This window comes from Solea senegalensis, linkage group LG1 (genome assembly GCF_019176455.1).
Source record: "Solea senegalensis isolate Sse05_10M linkage group LG1, IFAPA_SoseM_1, whole genome shotgun sequence".
Classification (NCBI taxonomy): Eukaryota; Metazoa; Chordata; class Actinopteri; order Pleuronectiformes; family Soleidae; genus Solea; species Solea senegalensis.
Window position 1 is genome coordinate 20,553,917 of NC_058021.1, and position 18,171 is coordinate 20,572,087.

The 18,171-nt window shown below is 39.5% G+C and overlaps 1 protein-coding gene across 1 annotated transcript; it reads left to right on the plus strand.

Annotated features, from left to right (window-relative positions):
* The first annotated feature begins 3,683 nt into the window (after positions 1–3,683).
* On the plus strand, positions 3,684–17,188 carry LOC122769958 (tomoregulin-1-like). The gene is made up of 10 exons (XM_044026885.1): positions 3,684–4,152; positions 8,293–8,402; positions 8,551–8,680; positions 9,703–9,732; positions 11,482–11,578; positions 11,694–11,842; positions 12,226–12,285; positions 13,629–13,743; positions 13,892–14,053; positions 14,321–17,188. The coding sequence occupies exons 1-10, from the start codon at positions 4,023–4,025 to the stop codon at positions 14,403–14,405; spliced, it is 1,068 nt and encodes a 355-aa protein (XP_043882820.1). The 5' UTR covers positions 3,684–4,022; the 3' UTR covers positions 14,406–17,188.
* Positions 17,189–18,171: the final 983 nt, after the last annotated feature.

Sequence of the window (18,171 nt, forward strand, 5' to 3'; positions counted from 1 at the left end):
ATGAATAATAAGTAAATTTCAGCTCTTGTGATCACTGTTCTCTTCAGTGAGTATAAAGGGAAGTGAACTAAATGTCCACAAGGTGGCGACACTTCACAACAACGACAAACCCGTTTGTTCACTTCTCTTCTTTGCTTATAACAAAAATGATACCGTTTATGTTGAGCTATATATTGAACACATATTTTTAAAATGTGTATATATTTTGATATATAATTATTTACAACTACATACACAACATATTTGTGTGTGGCATGATAAAAATTAGGTGTTTTATATAAAAGAAAAAAACATTAAAAATGTGTTTTGAAGATTTTAATATTTTGAGTTAAGAAGCTACAAAGAGACGCTGTGTGAATCTGTGACTAATTTTTGTAAATTAAAAAGTCGATATCAGTAACTGTATAAACTTGTAACCTGATACAGTTGTTGTGTATCTGCTGCTGGTCTCCCTCTCTCTCTTCTGTCTCTCCCTCATCTCCCTCTTGTCCTTTCTCTCCCCCAATTTTCTGTCCCCCACCTCTCCACTATCCCCCATTTTTCCTTTCACCCCAACCGGTCGAGGCAGATGACCGCACATCTCTGAGCCTGGTTCTGTCAGAGATTTCTTCCTGTTAAGAGGGAGTTTTTTCTCTCCACTGATGCCTAGTGCTTGCTCATTGTGTGAACTGTTGGGGGTCTCTGCTCTCTTTGATGTTGTCTATGTACAGTGCCTTGAGATAATGTATGTTATGATTTGGCGCTATACAAATAAAATTGAATTGAATTGAATTGAATTAAAACATATGGTGAGAGAATAATAATCTGAATAATCTGCTTCACGTTAAACCACAGCAGACAAAGCTCAAACACAAACCAAGAACAAGCACAGAAAACCTGCTCAGCTGATCAGAGAGAGGACTGTCCCACCAAAACCTCACCAAGCAACAGATGAGGAGGAGTCTTCATCGACCAATCAACTAAAATGCTCAAAGTTTTAGTCGTTCTTTCAAAGTTAAACAGCATTTAGAAGTTTCTCTCAAAGTTTTCAAAATAAAAGACCTCAGTTTTTGTTTATCCACACATAAACACAACCCTACAGTTTTTCAAAATAAAAGTCTTAGTTCCTTCCCATTCACAGTCAAATACCACCCCATAGTTTTCAAAATAAATGTTAAATGTTCTGTCTGTCTATATTAAAATACAACCCCACAGTTTTCACAATAAAGGTCTCACTTTCTGTCCATCCACACAAAAATACAACCCCATAGTTTTCAGAGTAAAGGTCACATTTTCTGTTCATCCACACTATAATATAACCCCATAGTTTTCAAAATAAAAGTCTCAGTTTCTGTCCGTCCACACTAAAATACAACCCCATAGTTTTCAAAATAAAGGTCACATTTTCTGTTCATCCACACTATAATATAACCCCACAGTTTTCAAAATAAAAATGTTAATCTCACTGAAACACGATCTTGCAGTTTTCAAAATAAAAAAATCCATCTCTGGTTGTCCACAAGTGGAGAAGACCATGATTAGCTGTCCTAAGATGGCCACCAGGCTTGTGGTCATGTGAATCAGAAGAACGCAGAGTGTGATGAAGGAGGTGGAGCAGTTTTGTGAGTGAGTGACACCTATTCACCTGAATGTGTGTGAGAACATGAATCTTCACCATGAAGCTCGTTTCAGCTCAGTGTCCAGAGTTTTCCCCGCTGTGGTCTCCGCCCCGGCGCCCCCTCTGATGGTCTTTAGACTTGTGAATGATTTAGAAGCGTCTTCCTTCTAGCAGGTGGAGATAGTGCCCGGGAGAGCTGTGAGAGCTGCTCATGTGGAACCAGCCAGGTCCAACAGCACCACAGAGGAATAAACGCCACCTCCATCACTGACACCACCGCCCAGCAGAGATGTAACAAACGTAAAATAGCACCAATCTTCACTATGTAAATATTAATTCAGTCAGTGTGGGGTGGGCAAGGTTAATGAGCCATGGTTAAAGAGCCAGCTCAGGTAGGAGGACGATGATACTGTGTCGGTGAAGTATTCCACATTTAATGGAAACTTTTTTGACCTGACAGTTTGAAAGTTTGTATATTATTAATGTTTTATTTATTTTAACTTTGAATGTCAGATTTATATTAAAGTCGCACGGCCATTGTATTTAAATGTATTTAAATATAATATGAGTAGTATATATTTGTAAACGTCATATATATGACGTGTACATATATATACTACTCTACAATGCTGTAATATATCTATTTTCCACATTTTATTATTTGTATTGTATATTTTAATAGAAATAAATTAATAAATGAAGGTAAATATTTAAAATGTAAAAATAATAACAACATATATATGCATTTATTCAAAGTATTTCATATGTTCATTTATCAACACCGTAGGTGGCTGTAATGAGGCTGCAGCACTTGGCACCAGCCACCATTTAAACAACAGAACAATACATACATACTTGCAAACTTGAGTATTGAGAAACAACCACATACTTGTGTACTCCCGTACTTGGCAAGTATATACTCCCAGCGTACTTCTCAAGTATATACTTCCCAAGTAAGCAAGTACCTACTTGCTTACTTGGGAAGAAACGGCCGCTGTTTTCTGCGCACGCTGCCATGTTGATATTGTCAGAGAACTAGTGGAGGGAGGGGGAGACGAATAGAGCAGAGGGAACAGGATCTGAGCGAGTGAGTGCTGTAAAGAGGACAAATAAGAAACCCCCTGGAAGAAGTGGGTGTGTGTTTGCCTGTGTCTCATTTGCATATAAAGGGACCATGCACATAACCGAGCATTCTGAAAGGGGCGGGTTTAGCAGGGTTACTGAACTGCTATGATGCTTCATCCTTATGGTATTTTGACCAAAGCATGTCACTGACATGTTCATTTGGACACCAGGGAATATTTTAACGGGGGAAATAGGGTATAATATGTCTCCTTTAATCTACATCAGTTTAAGTCTACAATACCTTAAGAACATGTCCACGTCGTTATCTCACTGTGAGACCCACTTCTGTAAACCACTCACTCTCCCACCCACACACACACTCTCCCACACCAAAGTCCACAGAGAAAATCAGGGATTTTAACATCACACACACAAGAGTTGTTGATCCACTGCTGCCTCCATCACTAAGTTCAAATGTCTTATTTTATAAATTCAGCATTATTATTTAATTCAGACTTCACTTAATGACACAAAGTGACCACACGAGGCAGCAGCAGATCAGCAGCTCCTGTGTCCCCACCAACTAAAATCACTGATATGGACTTTGGTGTGGGAGAGTGAGTGGTTTACAAACTTCAGCCATGCTTTCACTCAGAGTGAGTGTCTGGTTCTCAGCAATAGGGGGCACTCACAGCAGTCAGCTCATACAATGAAACTATCCCTTTAATGTGTTCACACAGAGGATGATGATGATGATGAAGATGTTTCTGTTTGTGACACAAGAAGCTCCTGTAAATAAAAACATTAAATCCTCCTGATATTGATCAGTGATCAGTGACGGTTACTTCACGTCTGTGGGAAATCTCACTGTTTTTCTTCTCTTTTCTTCACTGTCCTTCTGCGTGTCCGCGTGCGTGCGCGCATGCATGCGTCAGGGGCGTGGAGGTGGTGTGTATGTGTCTGTGTTGCATCCCCTCACGTGACCAGCCCGTCTCCTCTCTCCTCCTCAGTCCGGGTCTCTTTGTTGTGGTTGCAGCGTCGCTGCCGCTGATGCGCTCTTAACACCGCACCGCGTCTCCGCTTCCTTACCGCGCGGAAAACGCACTCCGCGACCACCGCTCCTCCTCCTCCTCTTCCTCCTGGAGGATTTTCAGAGCGAAGAGAAGGACGGATGGTGAAGGTGATGATGAAGATGCCTCCTCCTCGCGCACCCGCCGCTTCCTGAACACACCTTCTTCCTCCTCTTCCTCCTCCTCTTCCTCTGCTGTCAGCGGACACAGGGCGAGGAGGCCGTGGTGTTTTCTCTCTCTCTCTGGATTATCTTCTCTGCTCCTGTACATTCTTCATCCTGCTCCTCATCATGGTGGGGTGTTCCTGCGGGAGTGTGCGGTGGCTGCTCTGCGTGTCTCTGCTGCTGCTGCTGCACCAAACTACTGCTTCTTATTCTCCACAGAGCGGAGAGTGTCGAGGCAAAGGCAAAGAGTGCGCAGGTGAGAGACTGCGCGTGAGTGTGCGTGAGTCTGAGACTGTTCGTTTTTCTGTGATTCAGCACGAGATTCTGTGTGATTTTGTAGGCTACGATATTTTGTGCGATAATTATTTACGAAATTCTTCACAAAATGCTGTAAAAGATTCTTTACAAAATTCTGTAAGAGATTTTTTTCAAAATTCTGTATGAGATTCTGTACGAAATTCTTGACGAGATTCTTTACAAAATTCTGTACGAAATTCTTGACGAGATTCTACGAAATTCTGTAAGAGATTCTTTACAAAATTCTGTAACAGATTCTTTACGAAATTCTGTATGAAATTCTTTACACAATTCTGTATGAAATTCTTTACGAGATTCTGTATGAAATTCTTTATGAGATTTTGTGCAAAATTCTTTACGACATTCTTAACAAAATTCTGTAGGAAATTCTTGAGTAGAGTCTGTATGAGATTCATTACAAAATTCTGTACGAGAGTCTTTACGGAATTGTTAACAAAATATTGTACAAGGTTGTGTATGAGGTTGTGTATTTTCTCAGACACCAGAGTTGTTTACACCAACAGAGGAATTACAGTTGGATTAGATTATATTTACTAAAGATGTAACCTTTTGTTAAATGTATTTATTTATTTAGTTATTTATTCATTTATTTTTACATCAGTCCTTATAATGAGAATTGTTTGTGTGCAACGCAGCAGAAAATCTCTTCAAGGACGCATAAAATTCACGATGTTGTTGTGGAAATAATTAACTTGATGTTGTGCGTGGGCTCCTCACTGTCTGGGTCAGTGTGAGTTTGTTTTTCTTCAAATGTCACAGATAAAGAGAGTGACATGTGTCTCTTGCATCCATCAGACTGCTAAATTCCAAATAACAATTTAGCAGTCGTAAGGCTGGTTTTCAGCAGCAGGGGGCGCTCACTGACTGCAGCATGTCACCACCTGGTCCAATCACACGTAAAATAAACTGTTATATTTTGGAGTCCAGACAAGTCCTCGCAACTTTTAAAGGCTTTTTAGGGACCTGATTTAAGGGTTAGGCTTAAAGGGATCAGGAATGTATTATGTCTGTGATTGTCCTCAGTATGTGTGTGTGTGTGTGTGTGTGTGTGTGTGTGATTGTCCTCATTGTCCAGGTATTACTAATGTTGTGGGAACCTAAACCTGTTTACTCAGTCACATTATACGGACTTGTCTTCCTTGTGGGGACAAAAATCAAGTCCCCACAACATAAATGACTACATTTTAAGGTGAAGATATGTTTTAAGGTTAGGTTGAGGTCAGGATTAGGCCAGTAGTAATTGTCAGTCATCATCATCTAACTGCTTTATCCTCCACCAGAGGGTCGCGGGGGGTGCTGTGCCAATCTCAGCTACATCGGGCAATAGGCGGGGTACACCCTGGACAGTTTGCCAGTCCATCGCAGGGCCACACACAACTAGAGACAAACAACCATTCACTCTCACACTCACTCCTACGGTCAATTTAGAGTGTCCAATTTACCTAATCCCCACATTGCATGTTTTTGGACTGTGGGAGGAAGCCGGAGAACCCGGAGAGAACCCACGCACACACGGTGAGAACATGCAAATCCATGCAGAAAGGCCCTTGTTCCAACTCGAACCCGGTTGGACCTGGTTAAATTAAGTCTCCAAGAAATGAATGTCCCCTCAAGTCATGAATGTCGAACATGTGTGTGTTTGACATTCTGCAATTGTCCTCAGTGTGTGTGAAACCAGGTCTTAACCCCCGAAAAACCCCTTAAAGGACCAGACAAAATATCCTCAAAATATGTTTGTCCCTCACAATGATACACACACACACACTGGGAATGGGAAACAAACTCTACTTCAATGGGAAACAAACTCTACTTCAATGGGAAACAAACTCTATTTCAATGGGAAATACACTGTACTTCAATGGAAACAAACTCTATTTCAATGGGAAACACTCTATTTAAATAAGAACAAAACTGTATTTCAATGAGAAACACACTATGTCAATGGGAAACATACTATTTCAATGGGAAACAAACTCTACTTCAATGGGGAATACACTCTATTTCAATTAAATCAAACTGTACTTCAATGGGAAACACACTCTATTTCAATGGGAAACACTCTACCTCAATGGGAAACAATCTCTACTTTAATAGGAAACACTCTATTAAAATGGGAAACAGACTGTACTTCAACGGGAAACACACTCTATTTCAATGGGAATCAAACTGTATTTCAATGGGAAACACACTCTACTTCAATGGAAAAAAAACACACACTATTTCAATGGGAAACAAACACTATTTTAGTGGCAAACAAACTATTTCAATGAGAAACACTCTATTTCAATGGGAAACAAACTACTTCAATGGGAAACAAACTCTATTTCAAAGGGAAACACACTCTATTTCAATGAGAAACACTCTACTTCAATGGGAATTCAATTCTATTTCAAAGGGAAACACTCTATTTCAATGAGAAACACACTCTACTTCAATGGGAATTAAATTCTATTTCAATGGGAAACAAACTCTACTTCAATGTGAAATAGACTCTTTCAATGGGAAACAAACTCTATTTCAATGAGAAACACAGTCTATTTCAATGTTAAAAACATTTTATTTCAATGGGAAATAAACTCTACTTCAATGAGAAACAGACTCTAGTTCAATGGGAAACAAACTATTTCAATGAGAAACACACTCTATTTCAATGGGAAACAAACTACTTCAATGAGAAATACACTGTACTTCAATGGAAACAAACTCTATTTCAATGGGAAACACTCTATTTAAATAAGAACAAAACTGTATTTCAATGAGAAACACACTCTATGTCAATGGGAAACACTATTTCAATGAAAACAAACTCTACTTCAATGGGAAACTCTACTTCAATGGGAAATACACTATTTCAATGGGAAACAAACTATTTCAATGAGAAACACACTCTATTTCAATGAGAAACACACTCTACTTCAATGGAAAATAAACTCTATTTCAATGGGAAACAAACTACTTCAATGGGAAACAAACTATTTAAATGAGAAACACACTCTATTTCAATTGGAAACAAACTCTACTTCAATGGGAAACAAACTCTACTTCAATGAGAAACACACTCTACTTCAATGGGAAACAAACCATTTCAATTGGAAACACACTCTTTTTCAATGGGAAACACACTATTTCAATGGGAAACACACTCTATTTCAATGGGAATCAAATTCTACTTCCACAAACGACATTCAAATCTTACTCCTAAACTTTAACTAGTCCCTTAGAAATTTGGTTCTGTCTCATTCGGACCAGGTTTTGGTCATCATGAGGACTACTGGTCCTGACAAGGTCAGTGTTTATGACAGAGAACAAACACACATACAGTGTGACCTCATGGAACTGACTCACTTTCACTGAGGGTCAAATGTTGCTGTGTTCAGAATTGGAATGGGACCTGATTAGTCTCACATCACTGAATCTTCAGGAGAATCCATTTAGTGCTGCAACAAGGAGGGGGGGGCCTCGATAAACCTGTCAGTGTGTGGACTCACAGTTTATAGACTGAGATGATGAAGATGAAAGAGTGAGCGTTTCCTTTGAAAATCCACTGAATCTGAGCTTAGACACTATACAGTACTCACTGTACTGTGATTGTTTAGCCACCTGAAAGACTAAGTTCAGAAAATCTTAGTTCTTAAATCTTAGTTAGTTTAAGTTTCTACGATATCTATGTGACACATGTTCACGTCTTTATCTCACTGTTAGACAGACTTTAACAACAGGAAACTGAAGTTTGTAAACACTCACTCTCCCACCCCAAACCCCATAGAGAAAATCAGTGATTAAGCTTGTGTGGACACAGGAGCCGCTGGTCCTCTGCTGCCTCGTGTGGTCACTTTGTGTCACTGAGGTCAATCTGAACAAAGGATTTTAAATGCCAAATTCACAAAATTAGACATTTGAAATTAGTGATGGAGGATCAACAACTCCTGTGTGTGTGATGTTAAAATAATTGATTTTCTCTATGGACTTTGGTGTGGCAGAGTATGTGTCCTTTTTACTTGTGTCATGTTTTGCTTGAATTCAATGAGATTCGACTAGATTAAGTTAGATAACATTACAGTGTGTGATGCTGTTGCAGATCTGTCAGAGAAGAAGAGTGACCTGCGAGTGTGTGATGACTCCACCTGCAGGTATGGAGGCGCCTGCAGAGACGACGGAGCTCAACTCAAATGTGTCTGTCAGTTTCAGGTGAGAGGGTTAATTCACTTCTTACTGTCTTTGAAGAGGTTTCACTCACTCACTCACTCACTCTCATTGATTCAATTTTGTGTGTGTTTGTCAATGTCTATGTGTGTGTCTGTGTGTGTGTTAATATCGGACACTGTTTGATTTCCAGTGTCATAAAAACTACATCCCAGTGTGTGGATCTAATGGGGACACGTACCAGAACGAGTGTTACAGGAGACAGGCGTCCTGCAAACAGCAGAGACTCATCTCCAGAGTGTCTGACGGTCCCTGCTCCACAGGTGAGACGTGCACACACACACAAACAACACTAAAAATCACTGATATTCTCTATGGACTTTGGTGTGGCAGAGTGAGTGCTTTACAAACTTCAGTTTCCTGTCTCACAGAGAGATAAAGATGTGATCATGTGACTGTGTTTTTAATGAACATCCTCACTTTAAGTTCACTATCATCGTGTTTTTAATTGACCACCAGTCGTTTGCCTCCCTGAACTTTAGACCATAATCATCATCATTGATTTCAGAGAATGAGTCTGTTCATCAGCCGCAGATCAATTTTAATTAGCAGTTGTGGCTGAGTGCCGTTAAACTCCACCCACACCGCAGTGAAGATCCTTCAGAGGATTCCTGACGGAACCACAGAGACACAAGGACGTGTTTTTTTATTTAAAGACTCATTGCAGCGCTGACAACACACAAGTTTTAGCATGGACAAACAGGAACTGTGGCTTTTATTTTGAAAACTGTGGGTTTCTATTTTAGTGTGGAAGAACCAAAAGTGACACTTTTATTTTTAAAACTACATGGTTGTGTTTTAGTGTTGACCAACAAAAACGGTGACCTTTATTTTGAAAACTCTTAGTTTTGTTTTAGTGTGGGCCAACAAAAACTGACTTTTATTGTGAAAAATCTAAAAGACTTATTTTCATGAACAGTAGTTTTTCACCCAGACAACATTGTTATTGACTCCGCCCACTTGTATGACTTTGGGAAAAAAAAGTGTTGCATCAAAAGGTGAAATTTATTTGGTCCATGCAGTCGCGTCCATTTCTGTGGACAGAGTTTCCATTTCCTGATGAAGTCACAGATCTGAGCCAGGGACACTGTGTGTGTGCGTGTGTGTGTGTGTTCCAAAATGAATCATAAACTTAAAAAAAAAAGCTGCACATTGACAAGTCCTGCAATTATATCACACTAAAAGCAATGTTGAAGGTTGTGTTTTATTGTGGACTTTTATTTTGAAAACAGGACGTGCAGATGTCTTGTGTGACATTGTTGTTGTGTCTCTTGTGTGTTCACAGATCCTGGCTCTGGTTCAGGAGATGGGGACGGTGAGTTTTTTTGGTTCTCAGCAGCAGCAGCAGGGGGCGCTGCTGAACTGATTTGTGCCACATTTAGAAACAGACAGTGTGTGACCATCTGGGCCACAGTGGATGCTTGGGGGGGATTAGCGACAGCTTCCAGATAGGAGGTATCTCTGCCATCTGTGTGGGCGGAGTCAACATGTGATGGAGGGAGTGGTCAAAGCTCGGAGATAAATTATGAAATGTGTTTGTAGTTAAGCAATGTATGTCTCAGCTATATTATGATTGCTAAGCTAAGCTACATTATAATTGTTAAGCTACAATATGACAGCTAAACTACATTATGATTGCTAAACTAAGCTACATTTTAATTGTTAATCTGCAATATGACAGCTAAACTACATTATGATTGCTAAACTAAGCTACATTATAATTGTTAACCTGCAATATGACAGCTAAACTACATTATGATTGGTAAGCTAAGCTACATTATAATTGTTAAGCTGCAATATGACAGCTAAACTACATTATGATTGCTAAAATAAGCTACATTATGACAGCTAAACTACATTATGATTGGTAAGCTAAGCTACATTATGACAGCTAATATTATGATCGCTAAGCTATATTACTATTGCTAAGCTACATTATGATTGCTAAGCTACATTATGATTGCTAAGCTAAGCTACATTATGATAGCTAAGCTACATGACTGTCTTATAGGAATAGTGAAGCAATTTTGAAGTGGGTTTCCATGGTTACCACCAGTAAAAATGTACCTACGTCTCATCTCTACCATCATTAATGGTTAATAAATGAACTGCTGATTATTGATTTGGCCTGAAATTAGGCTGTACAGTGTGTGTGTGTGTATTAAACGTGGAGAGCTCAGAGGCTGTGATCGATCAGTGAGGATCTGCACCAGAGAGACTTTGGTTCTTTGCTGACTCTGCTGAACACACACACATCTACAGTCCTGAACACACGCGCACTCATGCACACACACACACACACACATTATCAAACCATTGTCTAAAAAGACTTTGTTAACTCGTGGTAACCACTTATTTTTCTTGTACCATCATAATCTTTGCGATCAAAATGTAGTTTAGCAACCATAATGTATCTTTACTGTCATAATGTAGCTTAGCGATCAAAATGTAGTTTAGCAACCATAATGTAGCTTAGCTTAGCAACCATAATCTATTTTATTTTAATTATTGTAATGGAGCTTAGTTTAGCAACCCTAATCTGTTTTATTTTAGTGATTGTAATGGAGCTTATTTTAGCAACCATAATCTATTTTATTTTAGTGATCATAATGTAGCTTAGCAACCATAATGTATCTTAGTTTATAAACCATGATGTAGCTTACCTTAGTGATCATAATGTAACTTAGCTTAGCGATATAATGTAGTTTAGTGATCATAATGTAGCTTAACTTAGTGATTATAATGTAACTTAGTTTAGCGATATAATGTAGTTTAACTTAGTGATTAAAATGTAACTTAGTTTAGGGATATAATGTAGCTTAGTGATCATAATGTAACTTAGCTTAGCGATATAATGTAGCTTAGTGATCATAATGTAACTTAGTGATCATAATGTAACTTAGCTTAGCGATATAATGTATCTTAGTGATCATAATGTATCTTAGTGATCATAATGTAGCTTAGCTTAGTGATGATAATGTAACTTAGCTTAGCGATATAATGTAACTTAGCTATAGTTAATAAAAAATGTAATTAGTAAGACTTTTTTTACCTTTTCTCGCAGACGATGAAGGTTCAGCCTCAGACGTCGGGAAGAAGTTCACGAAGTGCAGTACGTGTAAATACGGAGCGGAGTGTGACGAAGACTCTGAGGATGTGTGGTGAGTGAACCTGCCATCACATGACCATCAAACCAGGAAAGAAGCTGTTGTTAGCTGTTGTTAGCTGCTGTTAGCCATTGTTAGCTGTCGTCATGACGACGCTTCTCCTCCTCAGGTGCATATGTAACATTGACTGCAGTGGTCACAATGAAAACCCGGTGTGTGCCACCGACGGGAACTCTTACAACAACCCCTGTTTAGTGAGAGAGGCTTCGTGTATGAAGCAGGAGCAGATCGACGTCAAACACCTGGGCAGGTGTCCAGGTGAGCAGCAGGTCATGTGGTTTGCTCTGTGAGGTTTGGTTTGGGAGAGTGAGAGGTTGTCGGAAAAGTCTAACAGTCAGATGAAGACATAGATAACGGATAAAATCAGTTTATCTTGGTGTCAGCTGCACGTGACACCTTCTCCTTAGTCCTTCCTCACCTCCTTTCCTTCCTCACTTGGTCTAAAAACAGAAACACTTCTCCAGATTCAAGATTTACGCTCAGCAGATTATTTGTTCCACCTCAGTGTGACTTCAATCCCAGGTCTGTGAGTCTGAGCCTCGTCTCTGTCACAACACAACCTTCATGTCAAACTAACGACTGTCTCATTACACACACACTCACACACACACACTCTTGACTCTGTCTTCCTGTTTCCACAGCTGATAAAGAAAAGGTGGGGAGGAAAGACGACAGCAGTCCTTTCAAAATTAACGTCTTAGGTAAGAAACTGAAGTAATTTTATCACGTCCTTTCAAAATAAAGGTCTCAGGTAAGAAAATGACTGAATTTCATCAAAAGTCCTTTAAAATAAAGGTCTGAGGTAAAAGATGTTTTGCCTCATTTTCATCAGTCCTTTCAAAATAAAGGTCTCATGTAAGAAAATGACCTCATTTTATCATGTGTCCTTTCAAAATAAAGGTCTCAGGTAAGAAAATGACCTAATTTTATCATGTGTCCTTTCAAAATAAAGGTCTCAGGTATGACGATTACCTAATTTTATCATGTGTCCTTTCAAAATAAAGGTCTCAGGTATGAAGATTACCTAATTTTATCATGAGTATTTTCAAAATAAAGGTCTCAGGTAAGAAAATTACCTAATTTTATCATCAGTCCTTTCAAAATAAAGGTCTCAGATAAGAAAAATACCTAATTTCATCTCAAGTCCTTTCAAAATAAAGGTCTCCGCTGAGAAAATTACCTAATTTCATCACAAGTCCTTTCAAAATAAAGGACCTAATTTCATCATGATAGTAAAATCAAACATGGACAGATTGTTGAGAACACGTGAACTCTGTAACGTCGTAGAACTGTCAGCTACTGTTTTGTCAAAAGCGTTAAAAATCTAGACTTTAATCAAAGTTACTCAAATGTATTCTGTTGTATTAAAAACTAATCCAGCCGAATCATGTCAAAATAAATGTTCTTCCTATAATTGTTTTATGTATTTCAGATTTGGAGATAAAAACGTGATCTGTGATTAATTTAAGATGTGTCATTTAAATATAGTATATCCACAAACTTATTTTTGTAATGTTGTGCCTGTGATTTTGTCATTTCTGTTACACATTTACCTGTAAAGTAATGTAATATAATAAATAGGTATGCATGATACATATTGTGCGGAGGTCAATGAGTCTCTTCTATGGTGCAATTAACCAATTATTTTTCATACTCATGTCATAGCAGATGAGATTTTGTGTGTTTATGATGAATATGATCATTAGTGTTTTCGCTCTCTCAGGCAGTTTGTTAGAAAATTGTCCTCTTTCGTCGTCTTTAGTTGTTGTTGTTTTTTCTTTCATTTCAGTGACATAAACAGAACCAGTGAAAATTTTACTTTTAATCTGTCAATTTAAAAATCAGCTCATTAATCATCATAATGATTTATGAGCTGATGATTTATAAACTGCTATTAGCTGATGTCCGCTCCTATGTTAGCTGTTATTAGCTGATGTTAGCTGCTTTAAGCTGTAATTAGCTACGGTTGCATCATTTAATGAACAAGGATTTGAGAATAATAACAGTTAAATAAATTTATATTATGGTATGGTGTTTTCTTCAGAAACCACAGGTCTGGATCACAGTGATGGTTTTTACGCCGGGATGCCGATCCCCTGTGCCGACACCTTCTGTGTTCATGGGAAATGTGAGATCAAAAACAACGTCGCCACCTGCAGGTCAGTCCCTGTAGTACCAGTAACAATATGTCTGTTACACAGTTTGTCCAGCAGGGAGCACTCACAGGGAGAGATGAGACTGAAACACAATGTTATTGACATCTTTATGACACACCTCTTCCATTTTGTCACTTCCTGTTTGTCCCAGATGCGACACAGGCTACAAAGGTCAACAGTGCGACGAGCCTCAGGACTTCAACATCCTCTATGTCGTCCCCAGTGGACAGAAACTTCACTACGTCCTCATCGCCGCTATCATCGGCGCCGTGCAAATTTCCATCATTGTCGCCGTGGTGATGTGCATCACGAGGTACAAACATGTTGCATCGTGTAAAAAACTAAACGGAAATGTAAAGGGGCTTAACTACAGGGACAGAGGCCTGTTAGCTTTAATGCTAACTAGTGCTAAGTACTGGGGCAGATGTCTGTTAGCTTGAATGCAATGCTAACTAGTGCTAAGCACTGGGACAGAGGTATGTTAGCTTGAATGCTAATGATGCTAACATTTAAAGACAAAGTAGAGGTTGTTTTTTGGAGGTTTTTTGTTGAAAATGTAAATTTTTCTCTGTCTCTTCAGGAAATGTCCGAAAAACAACAGAGGGCGGCGACAAAAACAAAACCTTGGACACTTTTCCTCGGACACTAACTCCAGGATGGTATAGCCTCATTTGACGGACACTTCTTTTTTTGATACGTTTTTTTCTTACAGCCATTTTTTTTAAAACAATAGGTGTATGTATCCTTTATTTTGTCATCAAAAAGAAGAAGACAAAGGACGAATTACATTTCTGTTGATGGGGCCTTATTTTCTCTGCTTTTTTCTTTGTTTTTTTTTTGAGGATGGGACGATTGTGCGTTCACCGTGTTTTTGCGTGTTTCTTTCGCGTGTGCTCGTTACTTCACCGGCTTCCTCACAGGTTTTTGTTGAACACTTAAAACACGTAAAAAAAGTGCACCTTTCATAAACATAAATAGACAAATGTAAAATGGCCGCCGCTCTGGAATGTTGATCTGTTTCTGATTGTTTTGTGTTGTTGGACGTGACAAACACACGTGTATGTCCCCCTGATGTTGTGAATCCGTCGTTGACTTGTCGGAACTAGTAAAAAGTTGCGTTCACACCGGAAACAAAGATCATCTTGGCTCAGCATCTGTCGACAGTCAACGGTTACGCAAATGTTTACGTTGACTTTGTAATCTTTCGTTGTGGACACACCTTCATTTACACTTTTGGCCCCACCCTCTTTTGCTTTTCTCTGGCTTGTTGGCTCGGTACAGTGGCTTGAAGTGCAAAACGTGAAACACTTTTACAAATCCAAAAACAAATGTTTTTGTAACAAAAGAAATTTACGACGTATTGTCCACCGCAGAGACTCTGACAGGAAACTGGCAGGAAGTCAGAAGGAAGAGCGAAAAGTTTTGTCATTGACTTCGTTGGCGCTGTTGCTGTTTTTTGCGTTGCTGTCGTTGAAACTTGCTGCAACCTCACGTTCCCAAGAGTTAGTATTCCAAAGCACTGCTACTTTTATCGCTACTAGCACTTTTGTCGCATTTGTTTTGCAGTAAATCTGTCGTACACATGGTACACAGAGCATCTTTAACGACTGATATCATGAAGAATAGCAAACGATGGCGAGCCCGAGACACGTTTGTGTTTCCGACTTTTTCACTGGTGTGAGGTGAACTTGGGAATTTATGTCACTCCCGGTTCCAACTTCCAGATTCCGATGTAAATGGAACACTAGACTCTCTTCTGTGAGCAGTTGGGGTCGACGTACGCCCTCTGCCGGTATAAGTTTTAACTACACCAGGTGTAAGGTCTAAAGAACTTACAACTTGCGACGTGGCTAGAACTCGCAAGGATTCCACTTGGAAGGACGTCGGTGTGTGTGAACAAAGCAAATTTTTTGATTTGTTATTTTTGTTTGCGTTCACTCTTCTTATTTCTGAACTCTCGCTACTGTATATTAGCATGACTTGTGAAAACTGTGTTCCTTGGTGTAGTTTTTTTTTAAAAAGAAAAAGCTGACGTGTTTCCGACGCCTTGACCTCCAAAGAGACGACAGAAGTCGCACGGAAGAGCGTAAAGTTTTGTTGCAGACGTTGTTTGCATCGTCTGCGTCGTTGCTTGTTTACGTTCCAGTGTAAACAGTATGTTTGATTGTAACGTTCAGAGTTGACTCGTGTGGACTGTGAAGGAGGTCGGGTGGTTGTGGGTTTAATTCTCAGTTGTTCCCGTAGTCGGGGCTTTTGATGAAAGTCTTTGTTTGTTTGTTTTTATTTTGTGTCTGAGAGACAGAGAAATCACTTCACTCACGTTTCTGTCTGAGGTGAGGACGTGAGTATGAAACACACACACACGCCTGAACATTCTGTGAATGAAACTCTAACACGATCTGTTTTAATCTTCATGTTTAAAGGGATAGTTCGGAGTATGTGGTACAAATACCAAGAAACAGCCTGAGACACGTCTTTATCTCACTGTGAGACTGGCTTTTCCAACAGGAAACTGAAGTTTGTAAACCACTCACTCTCCCACACCAAAGTCCATAGAGAAAATCAGTGATTTTAACATCACACAGGAGTTGTTGATCCACTGCTGCCTCCATCACCAAGTTCTAATGTTTTGGCTCAGTGGTTAAGACTGGTACCCTGTGTGCAAAAGACATCATGGTCGCAAGTTCAACTCCACCCCTGGCAGGTTGTACTCAATTCCCTTGTGAGTTGCTTTGGATAAAAGCGTCCACTAAATGACATGTAATGTAATGTAGTGTAAAGTGACCACGCGAGGCAGCAGAGGACCAGCAGCTCCTGTGTTCCCACCAGCTAAAATCACTGATTTTCTCTATGGGGTTTGGTGTGGGAATCCTAATCCTTGTAAACCATCGCACATAAAACATTTTAACAGAATAAATTAGTGGGTGGAAATTTCTAAAATTATATTAAACATGTGATTAAAAAATATGGTGTATCTACTGCCCTCTCTGGTCAAACACCAGCTACTGCATTCACATTATGACTCAGAATTGTTCAAAATCAGGGATTTGGTTTCGTCTGCCTTCAATCTGACGTAGATTTGATTAGCGGAGTCTCAGGTTGGTTCTCAGCAGCAGGGGTCGCTCACATACGACTATCCCTGAAAGGTTTAACAAACACTGATTTGAGCCTGAGCGTCACAGATGTTTGTCTTCTCTGTTTCTGCATTTGTTTTTCTTTCACTGGATTATTATTTTTCTGTCACGTCTTCATGTTGTAGCTCAGCTCCTCCCTTTTGTTCTTGTTGTCGACCATTGCAGCTGTAATCTTCTCTAAATGTGACTAGAATGTGTTTGACATGTTAATATTCATGCATGTAGACTGTGAGAGGAGATCTTCGGCTTCTGTTATAATAAAAAAAAGGATTTTTTTTTTATTTACACAAATAGAGGCGTGTCATTTGAGCTGAGTCTTTTTCTCTCTCTGGTTTGTTTTTCATTGGAGTTTCATTTTTCTGATGCTGCTCTTGTTTTACATTGTCCACTTCCTGTTATGGATTTGTGTGTTCGTGTGTGAGTGTGAGATGTTTTTCCTCCAGAGATTCTGTGTCCTACTTCCATAAACTAAAAACTACAGCTACGTTACAACATTGTTTTAATGTCGACAGCAGCTGTTTATCACAAACCTTTCACAAAAACAAAAACATTACAGGTTACCTGGCATCAGTAACATATGAATCCACATATTGACTTTACACTTTAAAGTTGTGAGTCTCTGACACCGCAGGGGACGTCAGTTTAAGTCTACAATATCTTTAGAACATGTTCATGTCTTTATCTCACTGTGAGACAGACTTTTCCAACAGGAAAGTTTGTAAACCACTCACTCTCCCACACCAAACCTCATGGAGAAAATCAGTGATTCTAGCTTGCGGGGACACAGGAGCTGCTGGTCTACTGCTGCCTCAGTTTCCTGTCTAACAGTGAGAAACCTCATACAAACACACTTCAAAACACCAGAATTCTGATGCATTAATCAAATTCCACGTGTTTCATTGTGATAGGATTGGTTGAACCTGCCAGAGAGGGAGGGGCTAATGTGATTCTGCGGCTAATTAAAAACTGCTCATCTGCAAAATCAGAACCAGAACAGAGGTCACCGCTCGGACAGAACACGTGTGCCACTCCTTTCTGGCAGTGGGCGGAGCCTCGGGCACGCTGCCTGGGCTAAACATAGAGCTGTGGAGCTGCAGACACAGAAGCAGCTGCTGGCTTCAGTCGAACACATCCAGTAATAGTAGCCTCTAAAATATCACTCTTTCAAAAATGTGATCCCAATATTCATTCATTAAAATGAAAACAAAATTTTTCAGGTGTCAGTTTAGCTGCTAACGAAATAAATCAGTCGACGTCTTCACAGGAACCACGAGGGATGCGATACAATCTTCATTTC

Excerpts from the sequence above, each read along its gene's own strand:
- LOC122769958 (XM_044026885.1), top strand. The coding sequence starts at position 4,023 with ATGGTGGGGTGTTCCTGCGGGAGTGTGCGGTGGCTGCTCTGCGTGTCT. Across the intron at positions 11,579-11,693 it reads GAAGACTCTGAGGATGTGTG|GTGCATATGTAACATTGACT; the intron begins GTGAGTGAACCT and ends TCTCCTCCTCAG. Across the intron at positions 13,744-13,891 it reads AACAACGTCGCCACCTGCAG|ATGCGACACAGGCTACAAAG; the intron begins GTCAGTCCCTGT and ends TGTTTGTCCCAG.